The 24,071-nt window shown below is 38.7% G+C and overlaps 1 protein-coding gene across 7 annotated transcripts in view; it reads left to right on the forward strand.

Moving 5' to 3' along the window:
- Nucleotides 1-24,071, forward strand: part of LOC125226119 (uncharacterized protein ZK1073.1) — a 101,257-nt gene that overhangs the window by 72,965 nt on the left and 4,221 nt on the right. For 4 of the 7 annotated variants that reach the window (XM_048129987.1, XM_048129993.1, XM_048129992.1 and 1 more), the window contains exons 3-8: nt 10,767-10,830; nt 12,146-12,263; nt 12,746-12,894; nt 13,656-13,828; nt 15,498-15,619; nt 16,101-16,263. In XM_048129987.1, the coding sequence (XP_047985944.1) occupies nt 10,767-10,830; nt 12,146-12,263; nt 12,746-12,894; nt 13,656-13,828; nt 15,498-15,619; nt 16,101-16,263 (789 nt within the window). Of the gene's footprint in view, nt 1-10,766; nt 10,831-12,145; nt 12,264-12,745; nt 12,895-13,655; nt 13,829-15,497; nt 15,620-16,100; nt 16,264-16,764; nt 16,891-22,275; nt 23,374-24,071 lie in introns of those variants that run through there. The other 3 variants (XM_048129988.1, XM_048129990.1, XM_048129991.1) reach the window with 3 other exon arrangements.

Here is a 24,071-nt window from a genome sequence, read left to right on the forward strand (position 1 = left end):
ATAATGAGCTTATTATAATTGAGTCGGAACTGCCATAGAGTATCCAACACTGAAAAGTTAGCACTTATAGTTTAGTCTGTGGTGTCCTAATTGACAGATTACTCATACTCATACTCATACTATACATTCCCTTCACAAAAACATAGCTGGGTACATATGGAACTGCATAAAAAAGGCTCTACCCTCTTTATGCAGTTGCATCGGTTTTTGCAACCTGATTTACATTTACATCTTGTAACTTCTAAGCAGTGTTGTCTGACCAGTGTGGCACCCATTCGTCTCCTTCTTCCTTCCATCCCCAAGAAGACGGACTTGGCAAATTTTGGTGTGGCACCAACGCCAACGCCTGACTCCAAACAAGAACGCCCTGAGTCCCATTTCTCAAAACTGAAAGTTACAAGTTACAAGCGGAAGTCTCTTTCCAACTTGTCATATTAGACATTGACAACCAGTTGAAAACTGTAACTTGTAGCTTCGAGAAATGGGCCCCTGGTACACTGTGCGCAGTATATGCTGATCCAAGGCAGCCTCTGAAGGAGGTATGTTCTCCAATTGTCGATCTTTTTTGGTACCTAAAGAGGTAGGTACTTCGACCACTCATTCACCGTTGCGCAACGACTTGGTCTGAAACAATATGTGCATTATCATTTTAGAGTCTACAACTATCAAATTACAACTTTTTGGTGGATCACGTAACCTTCAGTATTACCCACTTACGTTACGTATCATAGAAAATTATTACAAACTTTAGTAGAATCTGATTTGCCTCTGATATTGCTCTATCTTGTAATAGTTTGACACCTTGAGTGGCCTGGCTAAGCTTCAAAGCCAAAAGAAAACGTTTCTAGATTAGACATAGTATGGGATAGGTACGATAAACGCAGCTTGAAACGATCAACAAGGGAGAAACATGGCCACCCAAGGCTTCAAACTATTACGAGATGGAGCAATATCATAGATAGGCTAATCAGATTCTACTAAAGTTTGTAATTATTTTGTATGATAGGTAAGTGTGTAATAGTGAAGGTGATCCACCAAAATGTTGTAATTTGATAGTTGCAGAATCTGTTTAAATAAAATGACAATGCACATATTGTTTCAGATCAAGGGTCCTTACGCAACAGTGAATGAGTGCCGGAAGAACCTCTTTACTAGAAAAGATCGACACTTGGAGAACATACCTCCTTCCGAGGCTGCCTTACTTCATCATATACTGCCATTTGTCTAAGACTGGGGCTAAAGACATGCCAACCACACCCTTGCTGCCGACGCATTAGGACACCACGGACTCCACTGTCAGTCTATTGCTGGCCGAATTTTGTGACACACTGCACTTAACGATTTAATCCGCAAGGCTCTCGGCACAGCGAACATGCCGACAACCCTCGAACCTGTCGGCTTGTCAGCAGCAGACGGAAAGCGGCCTGATGGTTGCTTGCTTTTGCCTTGGTTTCTGGGACGACCCTTGGCGTGGGGCGTGACCTGTGTGGATACTTTGGCTCCGTCCAACGTCTAACGCTCGGCCCAGAAACCAGAGACTGCTGCTGCAAAACGCCCAGTTTAAACGCGCAAATATGCATTTTTAAAAAACAACTACATATTTGCGGCAATTGCATTTGAAACATTTGGACCATGGTCATCAGACACCAAGCAGTTCGGGAAGGAAGTTTCCACCAAACTTGTCTGGGCGTTTGGTGACATATAGTTGGGGAGTTTATTGAGAAACCTTTAATTTTTTGACCAAAGCATGAAACTTGGCACAATTGTTCCTTATATCAAAATAAGCCGATTAAGATCGGGAGCCTTCGGGAGCCTCCCCCCTGGGGCCCGGGAGGGGGGGTCAAAGTACCGCTTCACCCGGCTTGGTTTGAAAAATTCTAACTTACCCCGTTTAGTTAATAGGTCATGTTTGGTATCGTTTTCGAGTAAATCAATAACGTAGAATTCGTTTTCAGTACTAAAATTATCATTTAATGGTAAATAAAATAAAAAAAATTAAAAAATTTGAAATTTTCATCCATGATTTACAAATTCAAGTCATCATAAATGACAAACTGTTTGCTTTTTCTATAAATAAAAAATATGACATGATAGCCTATTTAATATAGATTATAAAAAATATAACTTTTATCCACCTTTACTAACGTTAAGTTCCACAAAAAAATTACTTTAAGACGCGCGGCGTCGGTACGCCGCGAGCGTAATTTTAAAATGCCTTTATTTTAGAAACTCTATTAGACCCCGTTTAGGTCATGTTTGATATCGTTTTCGAGTAAATCAATAACGTAGAATTCATTTTTGGTACTAAAATTATAATTTAATGGTAAGTAAAATTAAAAAAAATTTAAAAATTTGAAATTTTCATCCATGATTTACAAATTCAAGTCATCATAAATGACAAACTGTTTGCTTTTTCTATAAATAAAAAATATGATAAGAAAGCCTATTTAATATAGATTATAAAAAATATAACTTTTATTCACCTTCACAAACGTTAAGTTCCACTAAAAAATTACTTTAAGACGCGCGGCGTCGGGACGCCGCGAGCGTAATTTTAAAATACCTCTATTTTAAAAACTCTATTAGACCCGGTTTAGCTATTAGGTCATGTTTGATATAGTTTTCGAGTAAATTAATAACAAAGAATTTATTTTTGGTACTACAATTATAATTTAATTGTAAATAAATTAAAAAAAAATAATCTATAATTTGCAAATTCAAGTCAACAAAAATGTCAACCGTTTGCTTTTTCTCTTATGTCACCAAACGCCCAGACAAGTTTGGTGGAAACTTCCTTCCCGAACTGCTTGGTGTCTGATGACCATGGTCCAAATGTTTCAAATGCAATTGCCGCAAATATGTAGTTGTTTTTTAAAAATGCATATTTGCGCGTTTAAACTGGGCGTTTTGCAGCAGCAGTCTCTGGTTTCTGGGCCGAGCGTTAGACGTTGGACGGAGCCAAAGTATCCACACAGGTCACGCCCCACGCCAAGGGTCGTCCCAGAAACCAAGGCAAAAGCAAGCAACCATCAGGCCGCTTTCCGTCTGCTGCTGACAAGCCGACAGGTTCGAGGGTTGTCGGCATGTTCGCTGTGCCGAGAGCCTTGCGGATTAAATCGTTAAGTGCAGTGTGTCACAAAATTCGGCCAGCAATAGACTGACAGTGGAGTCCGTGGTGTCCTAATGCGTCGGCAGCAAGGGTGTGGTTGGCATGTCTTTAGCCCCAGTCTTAGACAAATGGCAGTATATGATGAAGTAAGGCAGCCTCGGAAGGAGGTATGTTCTCCAAGTGTCGATCTTTTCTAGTAAAGAGGTTCTTCCGGCACTCATTCACTGTTGCGTAAGGACCCTTGATCTGAAACAATATGTGCATTGTCATTTTATTTAAACAGATTCTGCAACTATCAAATTACAACATTTTGGTGGATCACCTTCACTATTACACACTTACCTATCATACAAAATAATTACAAACTTTAGTAGAATCTGATTAGCCTATCTATGATATTGCTCCATCTCGTAATAGTTTGAAGCCTTGGGTGGCCATGTTTCTCCCTTGTTGATCGTTTCAAGCTGCGTTTATCGTACCTATCCCATACTATGTCTAATCTAGAAACGTTTTCTTTTGGCTTTGAAGCTTAGCCAGGCCACTCAAGGTGTCAAACTATTACAAGATAGAGCAATATCAGAGGCAAATCAGATTCTACTAAAGTTTGTAATAATTTTCTATGATACGTAACGTAAGTGGGTAATACTGAAGGTTACGTGATCCACCAAAAAGTTGTAATTTGATAGTTGTAGACTCTAAAATGATAATGCACATATTGTTTCAGACCAAGTCGTTGCGCAACGGTGAATGAGTGGTCGAAGTACCTACCTCTTTAGGTACCAAAAAAGATCGACAATTGGAGAACATACCTCCTTCAGAGGCTGCCTTGGATCAGCATATACTGCGCACAGTGTACCAGGGGCCCATTTCTCGAAGCTACAAGTTACAGTTTTCAACTGGTTGTCAATGTCTAATATGACAAGTTGGAAAGAGACTTCCGCTTGTAACTTGTAACTTTCAGTTTTGAGAAATGGGACTCAGGGCGTTCTTGTTTGGAGTCAGGCGTTGGCGTTGGTGCCACACCAAAATTTGCCAAGTCCGTCTTCTTGGGGATGGAAGGAAGAAGGAGACGAATGGGTGCCACACTGGTCAGACAACACTGCTTAGAAGTTACAAGATGTAAATGTAAATCAGGTTGCAAAAACCGATGCAACTGCATAAAGAGGGTAGAGCCTTTTTTATGCAGTTCCATATGTACCCAGCTATGTTTTTGTGAAGGGAATGTATAGTATGAGTATGAGTATGAGTAATCTGTCAATTAGGACACCACAGACTAAACTATAAGTGCTAACTTTTCAGTGTTGGATACTCTATGGCAGTTCCGACTCAATTATAATAAGCTCATTATAATGGACTTTAGTTAACTATAATATTTTAAAAATAGAACTTCATACAATTTCTATACTAATTTGCGATACCTGGCAAATTTTCCTGCATCTGAAACACATTTTTTTTATCTGTCGCGTTATCGGCCAATCAGAGACGGTTATTACAAACAATTGGTTGCTAGGTAATTCGATGTTGATACAACGGTGAACGACTCTATTGACATTAATTTTAACTTGCATGAATGGTGATATTTCCGTCCATTGATGATGAAGATGATGACTCGTAGAAAAAGTATTGTATACAATAGTGATATAATTAAGCTTTTCACTCTCGTACCGTACTACACATGGTACTCGACTGAAAAGTTTTGTATTATATCACGATTGTATAAAATACTATTATATAAATTTCTTTCAGGATTCACTACAATGAATAAATAACAGGTACAGTCAGTCTTTAGATCGTGTGGTCCGACCCGAGTGTTGCCGTTGTCGACACGTCAATAACAATGAATCTTTTTCTATTTATGCATTAACACACCTCTGACACTGGCGATCAAATATATGAAAGAGGCGCGTTCCCCGCAGACAGTCTAAGCTCGCGTAGGTGAACGCGTACTATCCTTTGTGAATAGGCTTTAATATCATATTTTTATATTTATAGAAAAAGCAAACCGTTTGACATTTATCGTGACTTGAATTTGCAACTCACAGAAAATGATTTATTTTTATTTTTATTTCATTTAACATTAAATGGTCATTTTAGTAACAAAACTAAATTCTACGTTATTAATTTACTCGAAAACGGTACTAAATATGACCTAATAGCTAAATGGGTTCTAATAGAGTTTTTTAAAATAAAGGTATTTTAAAATTACGCTCGCGGCGTCCCGACGCCGCGCGGCTTAAAGTTTTTTTTTATGAAACTTAACGTTAGTAAAGGTGGGTAAAAGTTATATTATTCATAACCTATATTAAATAGGCTTTCATATCATATTTTTTATTTGTATAAAAAGCAAACAGTTTGACATTTATGATGACTTGAATTTGTAAATCGTAGATGAAAATTTAAAACTTTAAATTTTTTTTTATTTTATTTACCATTAAATCATAATTTTAGTACCAAAAATGAATTCTACGTTATTGATTTACTCGAAAACGATACCAAACATGACCTATGAACTAAACGGGCTATGTTAGAATTTTTCAAAGCAAGCCGGGTGAAGCGGTACTTTGACCCCCCCTCCCGAGCCCCAGGGGGGAGGCTCCCGAAGGCTCCCGATCTTAATCGGCTTATTTTTATATAAGGAACAACTGTGCCAAGTTTCATGCTTTGGTCAAGAAAAAGAAGGTTTGGCCTCTTTTTGTCGATAAACGTCCCCACTATCGGATAGACTCTAATTCTCAACAATCACTGTGCATCAATCGTTGACGCCAGACGCCGATTGAACCGCAGGCTGGCTCCGTGGCGCCAATACAGAGCGATAGAGATAGCTATGTTCTGCATTTGGCTCCGTACCCACTATACCCAGTACATATTGTTGTGTCTGAGTGGAGAGCACTGCAACGTATAGCGACAACCTATAGCGCTATGGTGGTCACGACCCTCAGTCATGAGGTTTCGACACTTTCGACGAAGAAGAAAAGTCCAGTCAACCATATGGAACCCTAGGCCACTCTACAACCATGTCAAAATGACAAGCAGTAAGAGATTTCTTACAACCTGATTTATAACGTCACTACGACATAGTTCTACCTCTACAGTGGCCTAGGGTTCCAATTGGTTGACTGTACATATCGTTCAGACGTATGCACCTGGCTGAAACCGGTTACATCCAGAGAACGTCGATAAAACGGCCATAAATAATAATTCCTCTCCACTGGAGTCGGCAGCGGCATTTCAGTTATTGCCGATCTATTAATATACCTACCTAGTATTAATATGTGACTTGGCATCACAATTTAAGGCTCCAGTACACTATGTCCTGTGATGGGCCACGCTTTGCAATGCGCAATTGTAGGCCACGATCACTTGGTGTTCACACAGTGGCGCATGTCTCATTGCTGGCTGGCAAACCACTTGCGATAGACATAGAAGTAATTACGGCTGTGGCTATTATTTATAAACTGTTTACAAGTATTACAGGTAGGGCTCCCGGTCGCGTCCGTGTTTCGTGTACCCGTTGCCGGGTATCCGTTCCCGTGTTACACGAATCCGGATTTCTGGCCCGTTTGGAACGGGTAATTAGGGACCGTGTAATTAAAGTCCGGGTACCCGTGTAGTCCGTGTGTCCGGATCGACGGACTCTAAAAACCCGCGGGTCCGATCCGTTCTCGACGTATAGTGATGCTTGATGATCGTTCGCGTTCTTGGTTCAAGCGAATATGAAAATCAGTTTAAAGAACCAAAAATGATAAAACCTTAATAACTAAAACGAGAAAGGGACAGCGGAGCAATTGTGACTGGGGGACAAATTTTAACTACTCGATTTTTTTCCATGTTTTACATTTTAGGTTTTATTATATAGGGCACGCGTTTTCAATGGCCTAAATTATTATGATGTCAGAAAGCATGAAACTTGGTATGCACATAGCTTTGACGTTCATAAGAATAAATAGAAGTAGAAACACGCCGAGGCGAATTATGGACCTATAGGAATAGGAATACGTTTGTAATATTTGTATTGAATATCACCATATTATCTAATCTGTACGAGTAGCCTACAACGTAACGGGAACAAGTACAAAAAATATAGTTAACACGTTATTGATCAAAATAAAACGAGTATGTATAAAACCAATTCGTATTCGTTCGCTAAATTAATATAAATTTTAAATTTCACCTATTTTTTAAATACAAACCGGCACGGCAATAAGTCGATCGGTCCGTCGGCTCGGCCGCCTCGTGTGTTCAATACCCGAACGGTGCCGAAGTCCGTGCGTCCGGCCGTCCGGCCCCGAACGCCGATTCGGCACTACATGGGCACTACACGCGCGAACGGCACTACACGGGAACGGACTTCGGCGGGTTCGGGTAGTTCGGACGCTTAGCACCGCCGGGGCTAAGGGGCCGGGCGCACGGATCGGCGGGTAGTAACGAATATCCAGAGCCCTAATTACAGGCTCAGATTGATATAAATCAATAAACTTTAAAAGTTTCTTCATTGCTCCACGGTACTGATATCTTGGGCGATCAAAAATTCTAGTTCTAGCAACAAAAAAGTGCACAATCCCGGTCAGGCGGTCGGTGACAAACTAAACAATGGCCGATTGTGTGAACACCACAGGCCACGCTACGCCACGATTCCTTTGAAGTGTGCCCAAAAAACCGACAACTCCCCGATTGCGCACCACGATTGACAATTGTCCGCCATCATACACCATTACCCCCTGTACACAATGGCGATGGCCTGTAGTGGGCCAGCATGGGCCATTGTGTACTGGAGCCTTAAGAGGTACTCTTTAGGCATGTTACATTCTTCTTCGATACCTACCTGTTTTAGATTCAAAAGAGGAGGCACACTCAAAGGTTATGACAGATGGCGCCACCGTATTAGTCCATACATGAGAGCGAGACGATATGTTTTCTCTCTCTCTCACATATGAATGACAGTGACATGCTAGACACTTGCACAGGCGCCGCCTTGCGGGATAAAATGTCAGTGTGCCTCCTCATTCAGGTTCAATAGTTGATTCATGGTAAACATATAATTATCTACATAAGTTTTACATAAAATTCTGAAACTATATTTTTAACACAAAATGTTAGAAGTTTTAAGATTAGCTAACTTTAAGATATTGTACAAAATATTAGCTTAAGTATAGCTAATTAATTTCTTTAAACAAAGACACAGTCAAGTTCGAATCAAACCCCCTCTAAAATATATATAGCTATATATAGCGTGTTATTTTATATGCCTAGTACTATTGACATTTTAAATAATTTAAATTTTACCTAACCATTGACATGTAACCAAATGTTACCAATAAATTTTCATTTTCAAATAAATTATCGAACCAACGAAGATTGAGAGCAAAACAGTTATTTTCAAAGCGGTCAAGTTCACGGCCAGTTATTCTTGCATTTAGTTTTGGAACCTGCGCCGAACTGGGTGGCTAGCCGAATGGCACAATCGCTCACGAAACGCTCACGAAACGAAGCGCTAGTAGATATCTATCTCTATCGCGCTTGCTTATTGGCGCGACAGAGCCAGCGGCGTATCGCTTTCGTTTTGCGTCGGAGAAATGCCATTCGGCTACGGGGCCTGATATTCATATTCATATTAATTTATTTCGTAAATGCACAGATACATTACACGTCAACAGTTACAGTTCATATATACAAATTCAAAATTTGGAATAATAATTAAATTTTAAATTTTTAAATTAAATTAAGAAATCATACAATAATAAAATAATAAGAATAACAATTGGATACGTAATTAGTAATTACATAAATATTTAAATGACACAAAATTCTTGTACATCGTAGAATGCAATTTTGATTAACCATTTCTTCAATTATTTATAAAAACAAATACTTATCATTTTCTAAATTTTGAATGTCATTTGGAATACAATTGTAGATATGTCTGAAGGCGACTTTACAGTCTTTGGGTGGGAAAACATCTAGCAAAGCTTTAATGCTCTGTTCTCTGTTTCTTGTTACTTGTACATGCTTACGTACGTATTGTGAATGTCACGAATGTCTTTTATCTTATCTTTATCACCATCGAGCCGAATGCCGCATGTTATGAATGAGAAACCGCTCGTTATTAGGAAAATGCTTTTGTGTCGAAGATTTGAAAGCGTTCTTAGGTACGCATGTTTATATAAAGTCGCCGTCAATAGAATTTGTGAACAATGTAAACAAACCTTGTAGTCAAAATGTCTTTAATTTCCATTCTAACTCAGCTGATACTGGCTAAATCCATGTGTTATTTAATTTTTAACAAGCATAAACTTCTGCTAACGATTCTAAACATTTTTATATTAAAGGAAAAATTGGAAAAATTTACGCTTTCGGCGGGACAACGGCGTAATTTTTTCCAATTTTTCCATGTGTTATTTAATTAATTCATCTCACATTCTGATCCTCAACCTTTAAAATGATAAAATTGTGCAAAAATATTGATATTTTATATAATGGTTGTTTACATTGTTGACAATTTCTATTGACAGCGATTTTACTAACGAGCGATTTCTCATACATGACGCCTCGTTGCTTATTGTTGTTTTCATCCATTACATTGCGGACTACGAATATCGAAGTCTACTTTTAACTACTTCCTTTCTTTTCAAGCGCCTGGGCAAAATGAATAGCAAAGTCCCAGGAATATCTTTCAATTTATTAACAATGTAAAAGGAGTTATAATTTTTAACCAAACCGAAATTACACTGTGCAAACTACTAGGCGTAGGTTTCAAAAAATCATAATTAGGTATACTTATTGAAATAATTTTCTCATGCCGCAATACAGGGAACCATTCCAAGGCACTCTCAGGTACGTTTAAAGTAGACTTGCTAAAATAACGCACGCTATTACCAGCCAGAAAAGTCGCCATCAAAGATAATCAAATATTTTTCTAATTATAGATCAATCTGTACAGTTTTTTTTTTTATAAATACTTATCATCTGTTTTGTAACGTTGTTTGATCCGATTTCTAAGACCAAGTTGGCTATACATTTACTACGCCGTATGAGTTGGTCACAGAAAAGCGTACAGACTACCCATATCCTTCTACGCACATGTAGTGACGGGAAGACATCAATTTAGGCTCACGAGAAAATTGGTTGGAAAACGTGAACGTAAGACCCGTAGTAGCTTGACTAGCTTGGTTTGCAATAGGAATTTAGGAGTATCAATGTAGGTAGCTGTAGTCTATTTATTACCAAACTATAATAGAGTTCATTGGGACATGTTTTGCTAGGCAGAGTGATGGCAGGTGGAGTAAAATATTAACGAAATGGTGGCCGCTTATCTGCTGTAAGAAGAAGAACCGCTTGGCATCTGTTGGGTAGTTGGGTGGACGACTTCCGGAAGGTTGCGGGTCACAACTGGATGAGACTAGCTCAGGACAGGGAGAAGTGGCGTACTAGAAAAGAGGCCTATGCTCAGGTGTAGGCGTTAAAGGGTTGATATGATGATGATGATGTTATTTTCTGAGGATTTAACCAAGAATTAGTTGTCCACAACTCTATCTCTTGTTTCTCTCACACTTCCACTTTAGAGAGGGACGAAACTTGGGTTGGTCTGACTCTACGATGCGACCCGTTTTGATTTCTATTAAAGTAATAGTTTTTAACAAGATTTTGTATACGGTTTCAGGGCGACTTGAGCCAGCAGGACAAAAGATGTGTGTTCCTCACTGTACACGATCTTGGAACCAACCGTAAGTACCGATTAATCACCTAAACCACCTTTTATAAAATTTTTGAATTCAAGGAAAAATAAAAATAAAACATACCTCCGGTAGGATTCGAACCTACGACCTATTGAAACGCCGATCAAATATGTTTATAAAGATATGTTTTTGCTTGATGAACATTAGTTTTCCATTTAGTTGTTTACATAATTATAGTAACCATAATAAGAGTGGTGTTTGATGCTACTAAAAATCGCTTTCTCTAGCATTGAGTCTGAGCAAGTCATCGTCCTCCTTGCGTTATCCCGGCATTTGCCACGGCTCATGGGGAGCCTGGGGTCCGCTTTTACAACTAATCCCAAGATTTGGCGTAGGCACTAGTTTTTTTACGAAAGCGACTGCTATCTGACCCTCCATCCTGAAGGGTAACTAAGACCTTGTTGGAATTAGTCCGGTTTCCCAACGATGTTTTCCTTCACCGAAAAGCGATTGGCAAATATCTAATGACGTTTCGCACTGATTCTGAGCAAGTATGAAAGAGATAGGTATACGTAATGTAACTGCAGTAGTGTTTTCGGCATTAGGCTTGTTTCCTACTAGTCAAATCAGCTTCTTTTTAAGAACTGTCAAAACGATTTGCTAATATGGAGTTACTATGAAATACTGAGGAGTGACGTCACGATCAATTCATTTACTTTATATCTTTCTCTTTGACTTATTAAATAGAAATTATGTTGTAACAAAACTACTGTCCATATTTTTGTTCTAATTATGTGGTGCTTTATTTCGTGCACTGCATAAAATATTTTATTTTAAGTATAGGAAACTAGCCTATTTTCCAGTTGCTATTCGGCGAAGGAAAACAACCTGAAAGAAAGATCGCACTAATCTCCATTAGACTTCTCAAGGCCATTAATTTGTTAGTCTGTTAAACAAAGCGTAGTACTGTTGACGAATCAGCGATCGATAGAACAATTCGGCAATTTCCGCTTCATGTAAGAAAAACAAATCCGTGCAAATGAAAATCCGTGTCTGTCTGTGTGTTACCTAACCCGTCACGTTTAACCTGTTGGAAAGGTGCAGAGATAGTTTAAGTTCAGCAGAAGGACACAGGATTTTTAAGAGATCATGATTTCAGATGGTTAATAGTTGTCTTACGCACAATTATTGGTAACTTCCACCATCTGAAATTATGATCTCTTAAAAATCCTGTGTCCTTCTGCTGAACTTAAACTATCTCTGCACCTTTCCAACAGGTTAAACGTGACGGGTTAGGTAACACACAGACAGACACACCTTCATATTTATAGGTATTATGTGTGTTTAAATTGCCCTGTTCCAGATTCATCCATGGTGGACTTCGTAAGCATGCCGGCCATGACCGAGATAAAAGAACGCTCCTGCTTCATCCACGTGGACGTCCCGGGACATGAGGAGAACTCTCCCGACCTGCCTGACTCGTAAGTTAAAGCTCCAAGTCCTGGAATAGTCTTGGTATCAATTATAATAACTAGACTTAGGGCCAGTTGCATCAATCACATTTGACGTCATCGTCAAGCAGCAGACGTCTACGGAACTTCCCATACAATAAAATTTAACGAACGCTTTAACGGTGACAGACGGTTTGGTGCAACCGGCCCTTAGCCTTCACACTTTACGTGGAGAAGTGCTGGACCCACCTGCCACGAGAGTTCACCCTTAAAATTTCACACGAGTTTAAAGTCGTGGAAAACTCTACACACAAACACAAATCTAAGTTACAGAAAATCATAATAAGTAGGAATACTTGTAACTATGACCTGCTATGACGGTTTATTTGGACGCTTCCGAGCGTAGTCCGTCCACAATCTAGGCGAAATTCTTTATAGATGCGATTTCGATGTTTTTGACAAATAACCATCAGTATTTTCTCTCCCACTAATGTCATCTATGTCTTCTGCAGGTACCAGTTCCCGTCCCTCCAAACTCTAGGCGAGGACCTGATCACAGTCCTGGACTTCCTCCACGTTCGCTACGCTGTCGGCCTCGGCGAAGGCGCAGGAGCCAACGTGCTGGCTCGCTGCGGCCTCGCACACCCCCGCAGACTCTTAGGTATAGTTTCCTATACGCAAGATGATCACAGTCTTAAATGTCCTCCAAACTCTTAAGTGCAGTTATCTACATGCGAGATGATCACAGTCCTGAAGGAACATAGAATAGAATAGAATAGAAAACGTTTATTTGGTGAAAATATACAAGTAAAACAACAATAGCCTTAATCTACAAACATCCTCCATGCTACGTTGTAGGATGCAGCGAATGCGTCGGATATACCTTCAGCAACTTTAAGGTATAGCTTCTTACAGCAGCACCAAAATGACAGTATGACGTTCTAGATTCTCTCACGGCCCAGCCACGACATTGGTCTAAGCGCGATGAGCGGTGAGCGGCAGCCATACGTGCGAATGAAAAGTCCAATCGCTGTTTCTCGCTCCAATGTATGGCCGCCGCTCACCGCTGTCGCGCTTATACCAATGTCGTGGCTGAGCCGTCAAGGTCAACTGTAGGAATAGCACACTGAGGTGGAAATAAATTTGCTACAGCTTCTTGCCGATAGCTCCTTAAAACTTAAGAATCCTAAATATATTAAACATATCTATCCACTGATCGACCAAAGGGTTCCAGCTTAAAAATATAAAAATAATACCCAGGCTAGCCTAACTGAACTCCGCTTGAAAGGTTCAGAGCCGCCGCACACGATCGTGGTAAATAGAAATTCTCTTCCAAGCAAGACTGAATTGGCTTTTATTAAATTGGTCATATGTCAGGCCTTTTCTTCGCTTTCTGATTCTGTATTTTTATGCTTTCTCCAGGCCTCATCCTCGTCAACTGCACAGCATCGACTTCCTCAGTCGCCGACGCCTTCAGGTCCCGGTTCTCCCGTTGGAGGGGCACCGACATCTCTCAATCAGAGGAGGACTTCCTCATCTACCACAAGTTTGGACACGTGAGTTTACAGAGTGAGCTGTTTGACTATCGCTACAAGGTATCTTCTTTTCCTTTTTCTGCTAATGTTACTAATGGGATGGTTGGGTAAAGAGGGAGTGGCTTGTGTTTTATCTTAACTCTAAGTACAGACCAACGGACTGGGAAATAATTCTTGAATGCATACAGATAATCCAAAGAAAATGATTTGTTCAGAAACGTCTATAAACAGCGCTATTAAGAGCTAAAAGTGGTTGGTAGATCAACAAGCTTAGATCTCAGGAAGAGCACAACCGGTCTAACTGAAATATCAATCATTGACGTTAGACGCTGATCAAAACGCAGTCTGGCTCTATCGCGCCAATGCAGAAGAGCGAGAGATATAGCTACTACTACGATAAAATGTTATACTCGCGCATTTGGCTACATACTCCTAGTGTTGCCAGGGTCCAAAACGCTTTTACCTGACTGTTCTTTTACGGGTTCCCTCTATTTGGCATAACTTTAAGTGTCAGAAACGATTTTCGCCGAATTTTAATTTGGCAGAAAACTTATTTGTCATAATCTTTTTTTTTTACTCATCATTTTTTTACTCTTGCTTTAAAGAGACCTGGATTGTACTCATGTGGAAACACAGACTCAGGCAGGGCATTCCACTCCTTGGCGGTTCGCAAAATTAATCTAAAATATTACGAATATTACTTTGTCCGAAAATAAGTTCGCATAATTCTGTTTACGCCGATTGTTTTTATGAATAAAATTAATTCGCATAATTGTATTTGGCATATTTCTTAAAATCAGAATATCCACCCATACTAAATGCTGTCAAGAGAGTCGGTTTGGTTAGGTTAGAACTGCGACCTCAACAAAATACAACATTTTGTCACGAATTTCGGTTAGATTAGGTTAGAACTGCAACATTAATGTGATGATGATAAAAATTCTGCGTGGAAAATTTCGAGTACACCATGTTATGCAGAAATAATTTAGGCATAAAAACCATTCAATATATTTTTATGCATAAAGGTTATTCGCCAACCTTTATGCATGAAATATATTCGGACAAACAAAAATATGCCTAGACAAATTATGCGTAACTATACTATGCTATAACAGATTAAGCGAAAGGTGAATGATGTCAATATAGATTATGCTAAAAATAATTCTTGATTGTAAAATTAGATTATGCCAAAACAAGGGGAACCGTTCTTTTACTCGTAGTTGCCTCGCATTCGTATTTTAATTGTAAAGCATCTCAGATTCTGTTTCATTATTCGCTTTATCCATTACCTGCATACATAAATACTAACTTACTAACAAAATGAATTGGCTTTCTTTGTTTGCTTCTTATTTATTTACTTGTAAATCTTGTAATACCGACTCGATGTTGACTTTGTGTGTTGTGTTTCATTTTTCAATTGTAGTTTTGTTGTTTTTATAGTGTTAACTTTATTACATAATTATACTGAGCTGCTGCATCGATTATTTACATATCGACAGATTTGTTAGCCTGACAAATTAGTATGGTGCTCTGGCTTTTTTCAATTATTCTTTACTCTTAAATGAATATAACCCTCATTGTCATAAAATGTTTCAGCTTAATAAACAACTTTAATATTATTTATTGTTTTTTTTTTTTGTTTTTAGCTGAAAGATCTCAAATCTTACCTTCCATTCGCTGTTTTTAACCTTCCTAAAGAGCGTTATATTTTTTTTTTTTCACCCAACAGCAAATCCAGAGCGATTCTTGCGAGGCGACCGAACGCGAACGAATGTTGCTCGACTATCGTTCGCGCCTGCGCGGCAACCTTAACACGCACAACATCAAGCAGTATGTGCGCGCCTTTATAAAGTAAGTGTAATGTTAGAGCGACACAGATACACTAATTAGAAAGAGATGAACGAATAGTCAGCTAGCTGATTAAACTATAAAATTATTATAGTATGGTTACTCCACTTACTCCATATTTGAATTTGACATGAGAACTAAACGTAGTGAAATATTCTGTTTCATGGCTGTACATAACAATATTTTGGATATAGAGAACCTCCGTTCCGACCAACGTAAGTATTAAATAATGGGCCTGTATCCCATAAAGGTGTAATCAGAACACATGAAACTACTAAAGCTTCAGTGCCACTTTTGGCAAATAAGGGGTTGAAAGAAAAATAAACTGTGACATTGCAGTGACAGGTTGCTAGCCTCTCGCCTACGCCACAATTTAACCCGTATCCCATAGTCGCCTTCTACGACACCCACGGGAAGAAAGGGGGTGGTGAAATTCTCACTAACATTTCTGTTTGATATGAAACTAAATTAACGTTATTTCCAGCCGCAAAGACCTGGTGCTCCGCGGATGCCAGCCCGACATCCTACTCATCACGGGCCTCCTCAGCCCCTACTCCGGAGTCGTGGAGAAGATGTACAAGGAGCTGGACAAGGACAAGGTCACCATCCTCAAGGTCGAGAAGGTCGGAGACGTGCTGGCTGAGGCGGTGAGTGTCTCCGTCTCTATCTGATGAACAGCTGTGTGGGGAGAGTGGCAGAGACAGCGCTAGTGTGCCGTATGACACGAGGGCTTAGATGACTCTTAATAGTCTTATCCTAGTCTCTTCGGGCATAAAAGCAGATCTCTAATAGTACCATAATTATGCCCTTTGGACAAAAAACAGCTCTAATAGTGTGTGTGCCATATGCCACGAGGGCATAAGGACAGCACCAATAGTGTCATATGCCCTTCGGGCATAACAACAGCTTGGTTGGTGCCATATGCCACGAGGGCATAAGGACAGCTCTAAGAGTGTCTAAGAGTGCCTCAGTCAATCTGTGTAAGAATGTCCTTATAATATTTATTTATTTATTTATAAGCTTGGGTGGTGCCATATGACCTTCGGGCATACAGGTGGTCGTGACAGAGCCCTAGTAAGTATCTCCGTCTCTGTCTAACACATGCCGGTACCTGAAGTCCATGAGTGGCCTTGGTGCTGGTGCAGTACATCCTACTCATCACGGGCCTCCTCAGCCCCTACTCCGGAGTCGTGGAGAAGATGTACAAGGAGCTGGACAAGGACAAGGTCACCATCCTCAAGGTCGAGAAGGTCGGATACGTGCTGGCTGAGGCAGTGAGTGTCTCCGTCTCTGTCTGATGAACAGCTGTGTGGGGAGAGTGGCAGAGACAGCGCTAGTGTGCCGTGTGCCACGAGGGCTTAGAGGACTCTAATAGTCTCATATGCCCTTCGGCCATAAATTCTAATATGCCATATGCCCTTCGGACAAAAAAATTGCTCATTCTCAGCTTGGATGTTGCCATATGCCACGAGGGCATATGGACTGCTCCAATAGTGTCATATGCCCTTCGGGCATAAAAACAGTTTGAGTGGTGCCATATGCCCTTTTTGCTGTGTTAAGTACACAGCAAAAAATAGTGTACAAGTTCTAAGGAGGGTTTGGGTTGCCAACGACTCCAAGGACAATAGACGGAACAAATTAGTTCCGTAAGTCCTTCCGTCACCGCACCTTCGTTGAGCTCTGGCAGCCTTACTCACCGGCAGGAACACAACAGTAGGGTCTGCTATTTGGCTGTGGTTTTCTGTAAGGTGGCGTAATTTCCTTACTGTCCTGTGCTGGTGGCCTAGCGGTAAGAAATAACGTGCAACTTTCAATCCGGATGTCGCGGGTTCGATCCCCGTCTCGTACGAAAGAATTTTGGAAACCTAGTTCGAAATGTCATTTGATATTTGCCAGTCGCTTTTCGGTGAAGGAAAACATCGTGAGGAAACCGGACTTATTCCTGTAATGGCTGGCTAGTTACCCTTCGGGTTGGAAGGTCAGATGGCAGTCGCTTTCGTAAAACTAGTACATACGCCAAATCTTGGGATTAGTTTTCAAAGCTGACCGCAGGCTCTCATGAGCCGCGGCAAATACCGGGATAATAGGCTACTTCATCCTTTTTTAAAGTCTATCTTATATGTTTAAGTACTGTTCAATTAACCGGAATAAAATATTACCAGAGGGCGGAATTGCTCATGGCAAAAATCAAACGTCAATAGAGTTGGAATGTTAAATTTTATCGACATTTTCAGCTATCGATAAATTCAGTCTCCTTTTACATTTCTGACTTTAAACCTCTTTGATTAGCTATTCGACCATTTGATTTTGACCTCTTTGATTAGATTAAAAGTAAATTGTATGACATATAATTACAATTACCATTTCTGTCACTAGTCCTTTTGAAACTAATTCACGTTTGAAAAAAATGGTTAATCCAAAACGAAAAACAGTCAACAAATGGATAAAGAAGTATCCTTGTCGAACTTACGTCGAAAACAACTCAACAATATACTGATAATTTCAGTGTAATCGATATTCGATAGAATTTAACGTTCCAACTCTATTGACGTTTGATTTTTGCCATGAGCAATTCCGCCCTCTGAATATTACCATATTTTAGTATGACCTAAAAACAGCAAAAAATATTTTTAAAGTATACTTTTACGTAATCAGGCAAAAACAACACAGTCATGTTAATCTATAGATTATAAATATTTGCGTCAGGTCATTCTATTCGAAAACGACATTTTCTGACTTTTTAAGTATGAAGGCATGAAGTTCAAAATGACAGTGATTGTTTGACATTAGAGATGGGTAGTGGGTAAAAACCCGCGGGTAAATACCGGGTTTTTACCCAAAGCACCCGTATTTACCCTTTTACACCCGAATGAGTGGGTAAAAACTTTTTAGAATGTAAAACGTATTTGAATTAAGGTTTTCGTTATTATTTTACTTTGATTTATTTCGTATAACATTCTTTGATTAAAATGAAGTAAAAATACTATCTGAATTCTTACTTAATTGAAATTTAGTCTCCAGGTGCTGGGCAAAGTTAGATGATAGTGTAATAATGTGCTAACTCGAAGCTTTACTAATGCTTTTAGAAGACTTAGACTACAAGTCGAATAAGTAGAACAGAACAGGAACAGTAAAACAAACAGTCGATAGTGTTTAAATTATTATTTATTAGGTAAGTACAAAATAAATGTCATTTATAAAATAAAGAAATTGTTTAAGATATAGGTAATTGAAACATACCTCATCAAGAAATTAAGAATCACGAAAAAACCATACAGAAAAAAAAGGCGCATGGTTTAATAAAAACAATAAAATTGTACTTGTATCGCTGATCCAAGATCGATTTCACTGGCAAGTGGCAAATATCCATAAAAGTCCAATAGATAACGTTAGCGTAAGTCACAGAAAAACTACTTCAAAGTCCATAAACAAAACAAGTGTCGAAGTACGACGTGATGTGATACATTAAGTAAAACGGGAGCAAGTAGTTGTGTGCAAGTCAGATGACAAATAGCAACTGACCTCTCTTGCGGGATCCTATAGAGATTTTTTTTGCAAGTTGAGAGAATCCTAGCTACCCGCCTTCTGATTGGCTGCTAGGTATGCTAGAAGTAGACGATCCAATAACAATAGGTGTCAATTTTAAATAACATGCGGTTCAACGCAGCTGTTTGATAAAATGTAGACGATTTTTTTACAATATAAGTGCAGTTTTAATACCAGGTGGTCTAATGATCGGTATTTTGTTTGATATCCGACTCTTTATGATTGTTCTGTACATTTTTCAATAGATAGTCTTCTATTACTACAATAATATCAGTATAAACTAAGTTTCTAATCATATAGAAGTCATCCTATATGATTTTTATAATAAAAATATCATTCGTGTCGCTTAGAATTATTCAAATATAACCATTTAATAATAACAAATAACGTGATGAAAAGATAAGTGAAGGAAAAAGGAAGGAATTCGTAATAGTTTTTACCCACCCAATCGGGTATTTATGGGTATTTACTGGGTACTTTGGGTAAATACCCGGTATTTACCCACCCCTACCCATCTCTGTTTGACATGCAATAAGGTTCGAATTCGATGACGTCAGTACATCGTTGACAGCGTTTTCGGTGGCCAAAATAAATAAAAAATTAGACACATTTTTAATCGAAAATACGTAGTCATCATACACTTTTAATACCCAAAATCTATAAATATAGTTGTTTTATGTCAAATACTACATAAGACAATAGCCTATGCCAGGATGATGATTTATTTTAGGTATTATAGGCAATTATAGGTACAATGATGAGATTGATGTCTTTGTCTAGAAATTGGCAGTTGATTCTTTGATTACAGATGTCGCCACTTCCTTCGGAATGTTACAATTGTAGGGTAGAATGATTGCTTAATAACTACTATATCTCTTAGGTAGTAGGTAAACAGCAAGGATATAATACCCGGACAGACAAAACAGACAAAGCCCATTAAAAAAAAAGCTCTGTTTCGCAGCCTGGAGGTGGCCAAAAACATATTTTCCCCAAATATTTTTGCGTTTTTATTTTTATAAGAACATAAATCCATTAGAAACTTGTACACTCCTTTTTGAAGAACCCCATACTGTAGTTCATAGTAGCACCTACTTAGAGTACTTAGTATTTTCTAGTGGTTTCTACGCTACGGTATTAGCTCATTAGTAATCACCATGATCCCATGCAATTTGTTCTCAATTCAACGCTATAAAGTTATTGTATAATTACTGAAATTGTATACACGTGTATACATACAAAGTATTGTAAATGTTCGCAAGAAAAAGGAAAAAGGTTTTTTACTATTATTATTTATGGCTTACTCCTGGCCACAGACTAGCCGAGGCGAAGACGTGGCCTACTGTCTGACCAAAAAGAGTATAAATTAAAAAGTGGCAACATCGTAGTGTCGTAAAGGGATGTACTGCACACTCTTTTTTATCCTTTTTCCATATTTGTATACAGCATGTGTGATGAGAAACATTGTGAGTAACTCGGGGCGTAAGAATATTGCTAACTCGAGTCTTTACATCGCTCCGGCAAGCCATCGCGATTTAACTTACTCACGATAGCAATATTTCACTTTCCCCCTATACTACGTTGTACAATGTGTATGTTATAAAACTTCTTACACAGCAATGGGGACATCATGCGTGACCATTTGTCCATACAAACGTAGTCACTATTTTATTTCAGATATTTTGACCAAATTAGGAGGTAATTTTTTCTTTTTTTAAATACGTACCTATAAAATTATACCGTATACCTATCTATTTTATAAGACCCTGTACCAGTGTACCCACTTAATCATTTTGGTTTATCCCTATTGGTAGATAATTAATACCTTAATACCTTACCATTAATACCTTAAGTAATATTAACTAAGCCCTTTTGTACCTACTGTATAAAAAAGAATAATAGTTATTTGTTATACAAGGGGGCAAAGCTGTATTTTAACGCCGAGTGTGGAATTGAAAAACGAGCAAGTGAAAGGATTATATAGTTGAAAAATTCGAGAATAGAATCCTGAACTTGCGAGTTTTTTAACACACGAGAAGTAAAATACTTTTGCACCCGAGTGTAACACAAAACTTTTCCCCTCACTACAGCGAGGAAACTACAACGCAAAAAATGCGTTTATCACTGCTTCCAGTAGTTCCACAGGTGGTACAAATTAACTGCTTTAAAATTGATAAAAGTAGGTGAATCTAGTAATAAAGATGATTATCTTTATTACTAGATTCACCTACTTTTATCAATTTTAAAGCAGTTAATTTGACTTTATTCAAGGTCAAATTACTTTACCCACTAGTGGATAAAATGCGTTTTTATCCGCTGGTATTAAAGGACAAAACACGTGTTTCCGAGCTAGTGAGGGGAAAATATTTTTTGCATATTAGTAAGTTTACGTAAAATCACCTACTTTACCGTCGCGTCGGGTCAATGTACCTTCGTAAATTATGCATAATTTTAAATCGCAAACAATGTGCTTTGCTTTTACAAAACGAAGCAAAAATAAATATTGCGATAAATAATATAACACAATTGAGTAAAATGATAATTCTAGATTCTTAGTATTCTTACTGAAAATTATAATTTCAAAAACAAATGTCAGAGTATAATTTTGGAAAATTAATTATGCAATATGAATTTAAATTAGTTTTTGTTTGTAAACAACTTTACTGTAAGTACCTACAATTTTAATTTAATTTAGGGAACCACATGCTAACAAAAATATAATTTTTTTAGTACTTGAAATTTTAAAAACCAAAAAACAAGATAGGACTGGTATTAACTAGTTAATGTTTCCATCAGAGTTGTTAACTTTTATATTTTTTTCCACCGGAAACAAAAACTTTTGCTAACATACGAGTATGTGTGACCCACAAGTAGTTTCGTTGTGGAAGGCACAGTTTTTGCTATCAAAAAGTAAATACATACTGCAAAAAAAACATGTAAACGCTTAAGATCATGTTATTTATTAAAATTTCGGGGTTTAGACTCGTTTCTATTCTACAAATTATATTTAGGCCGACTCAATACAATTGGATAAGACTGTACTTATTAAAATTTAATAAATCGACAAAAAAATCTGTCCGACGTTACCTAATTAAATATTACATTGTCTCAAGTTCACAGCCGTTGACCCGCCGATTACATACTCTCGTTGATACCTCCTCCACATTGACTGCAAGTTGCAGCCTTTGCAGTCCCGCAGTGCACTCGCGGTTGACATGGCGTTCACTCTCGCGGCCTTCGCCCTCCTCGCGGCCTTATACCTCTACCGGATTTACCACAAATCCACCAACGGAATATGCACAACCCTAAAAACTCTAGAAGGAAAAACTGCCATCGTCACAGGAGGAACCACCGGCATGGGACTCGAAATAGCCAAAGATTTCACAAGAAGAGGTGCAAGAGTCATCATCGCCTGCCCGTTTGAAGAAGAAGGGTTGAACGCACAAAAAATAATTCAAGAAAAAACTGGAGTAAAACCAGTTTTTAAACTCCTCGATCTAGGCTCTTTAGAGTCAGTTAGATCATTCGCAGGAGATATCTTAAAGACTGAAGATAGATTGGATTTGTTGATAAACAACGCGGGTGTCGGAGTGCCGAAGAATTTCGAAACCAATGATGGTATGAACTTTATAATGCAAGTTAATTATTACGGGCACTTTTTGTTGACGATACTTCTGCTGCCACTTTTGAAGAAGACTGGAACGGCTTTTGAGCCGGCGAGGGTAGTGAATACATCGTCTATGCTGCATGTTTTTGGGAGGGTCGATCTAAACACAAGTAAATCAGGTATCAACTGGCTTCCGTTCATCAGTTACTGTAACAGCAAGTTCAGTATGATACCATTCTCGAGGGAGCTTACAAGGAGGTTGAAAGGAGCTCATGTTGTGATCAACAGTGTAGATCCTGGAGCAGTGGGGACAGGGATCTACTATAGTGGTGGTCTGCTATTTGGAGCAGTTTTAAGATACTGGACAATCTTCTTTAATAAGACGCCTAAAGAAGGCGCTCAAACGGCATTGCACGTTGCTCTAGATGTTAGAACGGGACAGACAAGTGGGGAGTTCTTTAAAGACTGCCAGCAAGCTCGAGCCATACCGACGGCGTATAGATACAAGACTTCGAAGGTGCTGTGGGAGGAATCTGTAAGACTGGTCAGATTAACTGAGGAGGAACTGGACAAGTGTTTGAATTAAACTACAAATAAATATGAAAAAGTGAGTAGGTATCTGCTACGTATTGTAAGTACCTAGGTATAATTTCTGAACTAAGTTGTCGCGTCTTCCGCGTGGGAGATTATTTATTTAAAATTTTATCGCACGTCAAATCAAATACAGTGAAAACGAGGAACGGTATTCCTTACCAGTCAACTTCATGACCAAACATAGTGTAAGGTACAGCGGGGCAAATATCGACTGGGAGACAATTATAATTTTTCCATGTTTTACAATGTATGCATTACTAGCTTTTGCCCGCGGCTTCGCTCGCGTTAAAGTCGAAAATTGCGGAATGCTCCATACAAACTTCCACCCCCCATTTTAGGGAAGAGGGGTGTTAGAAAGAGACAAAAAGTAGCCTATGTCACTCTCCATCCTTTCAACTATCTGCAATTAAAAAATCACGTCCAGTCATCGCTCCGTTTTGTCGTGAAAGACGGACAAACAAACAGACACACACACTTTCCCATTTATAATATTAGTATGGATTAAATAGAGTGTCAACCGGTCATATATGGCACGCGTGTTTAGTGGATACATGTGGAACTCAACTTAACAGTGTAATAATGGAAAAAATGGATCAGTTACAATTGCCCCCCAGTCGATATTTGCCCCGCTGTACCTTACACAGTTTTAGTGTGGGGTATGTAAAGAACACTAAACCTTCGTTTACATTATTCGCTGTTATTAAAATTGTC

This window comes from Leguminivora glycinivorella, chromosome 5 (genome assembly GCF_023078275.1).
Source record: "Leguminivora glycinivorella isolate SPB_JAAS2020 chromosome 5, LegGlyc_1.1, whole genome shotgun sequence".
NCBI classification, from domain to species: domain Eukaryota; kingdom Metazoa; phylum Arthropoda; class Insecta; order Lepidoptera; family Tortricidae; genus Leguminivora; species Leguminivora glycinivorella.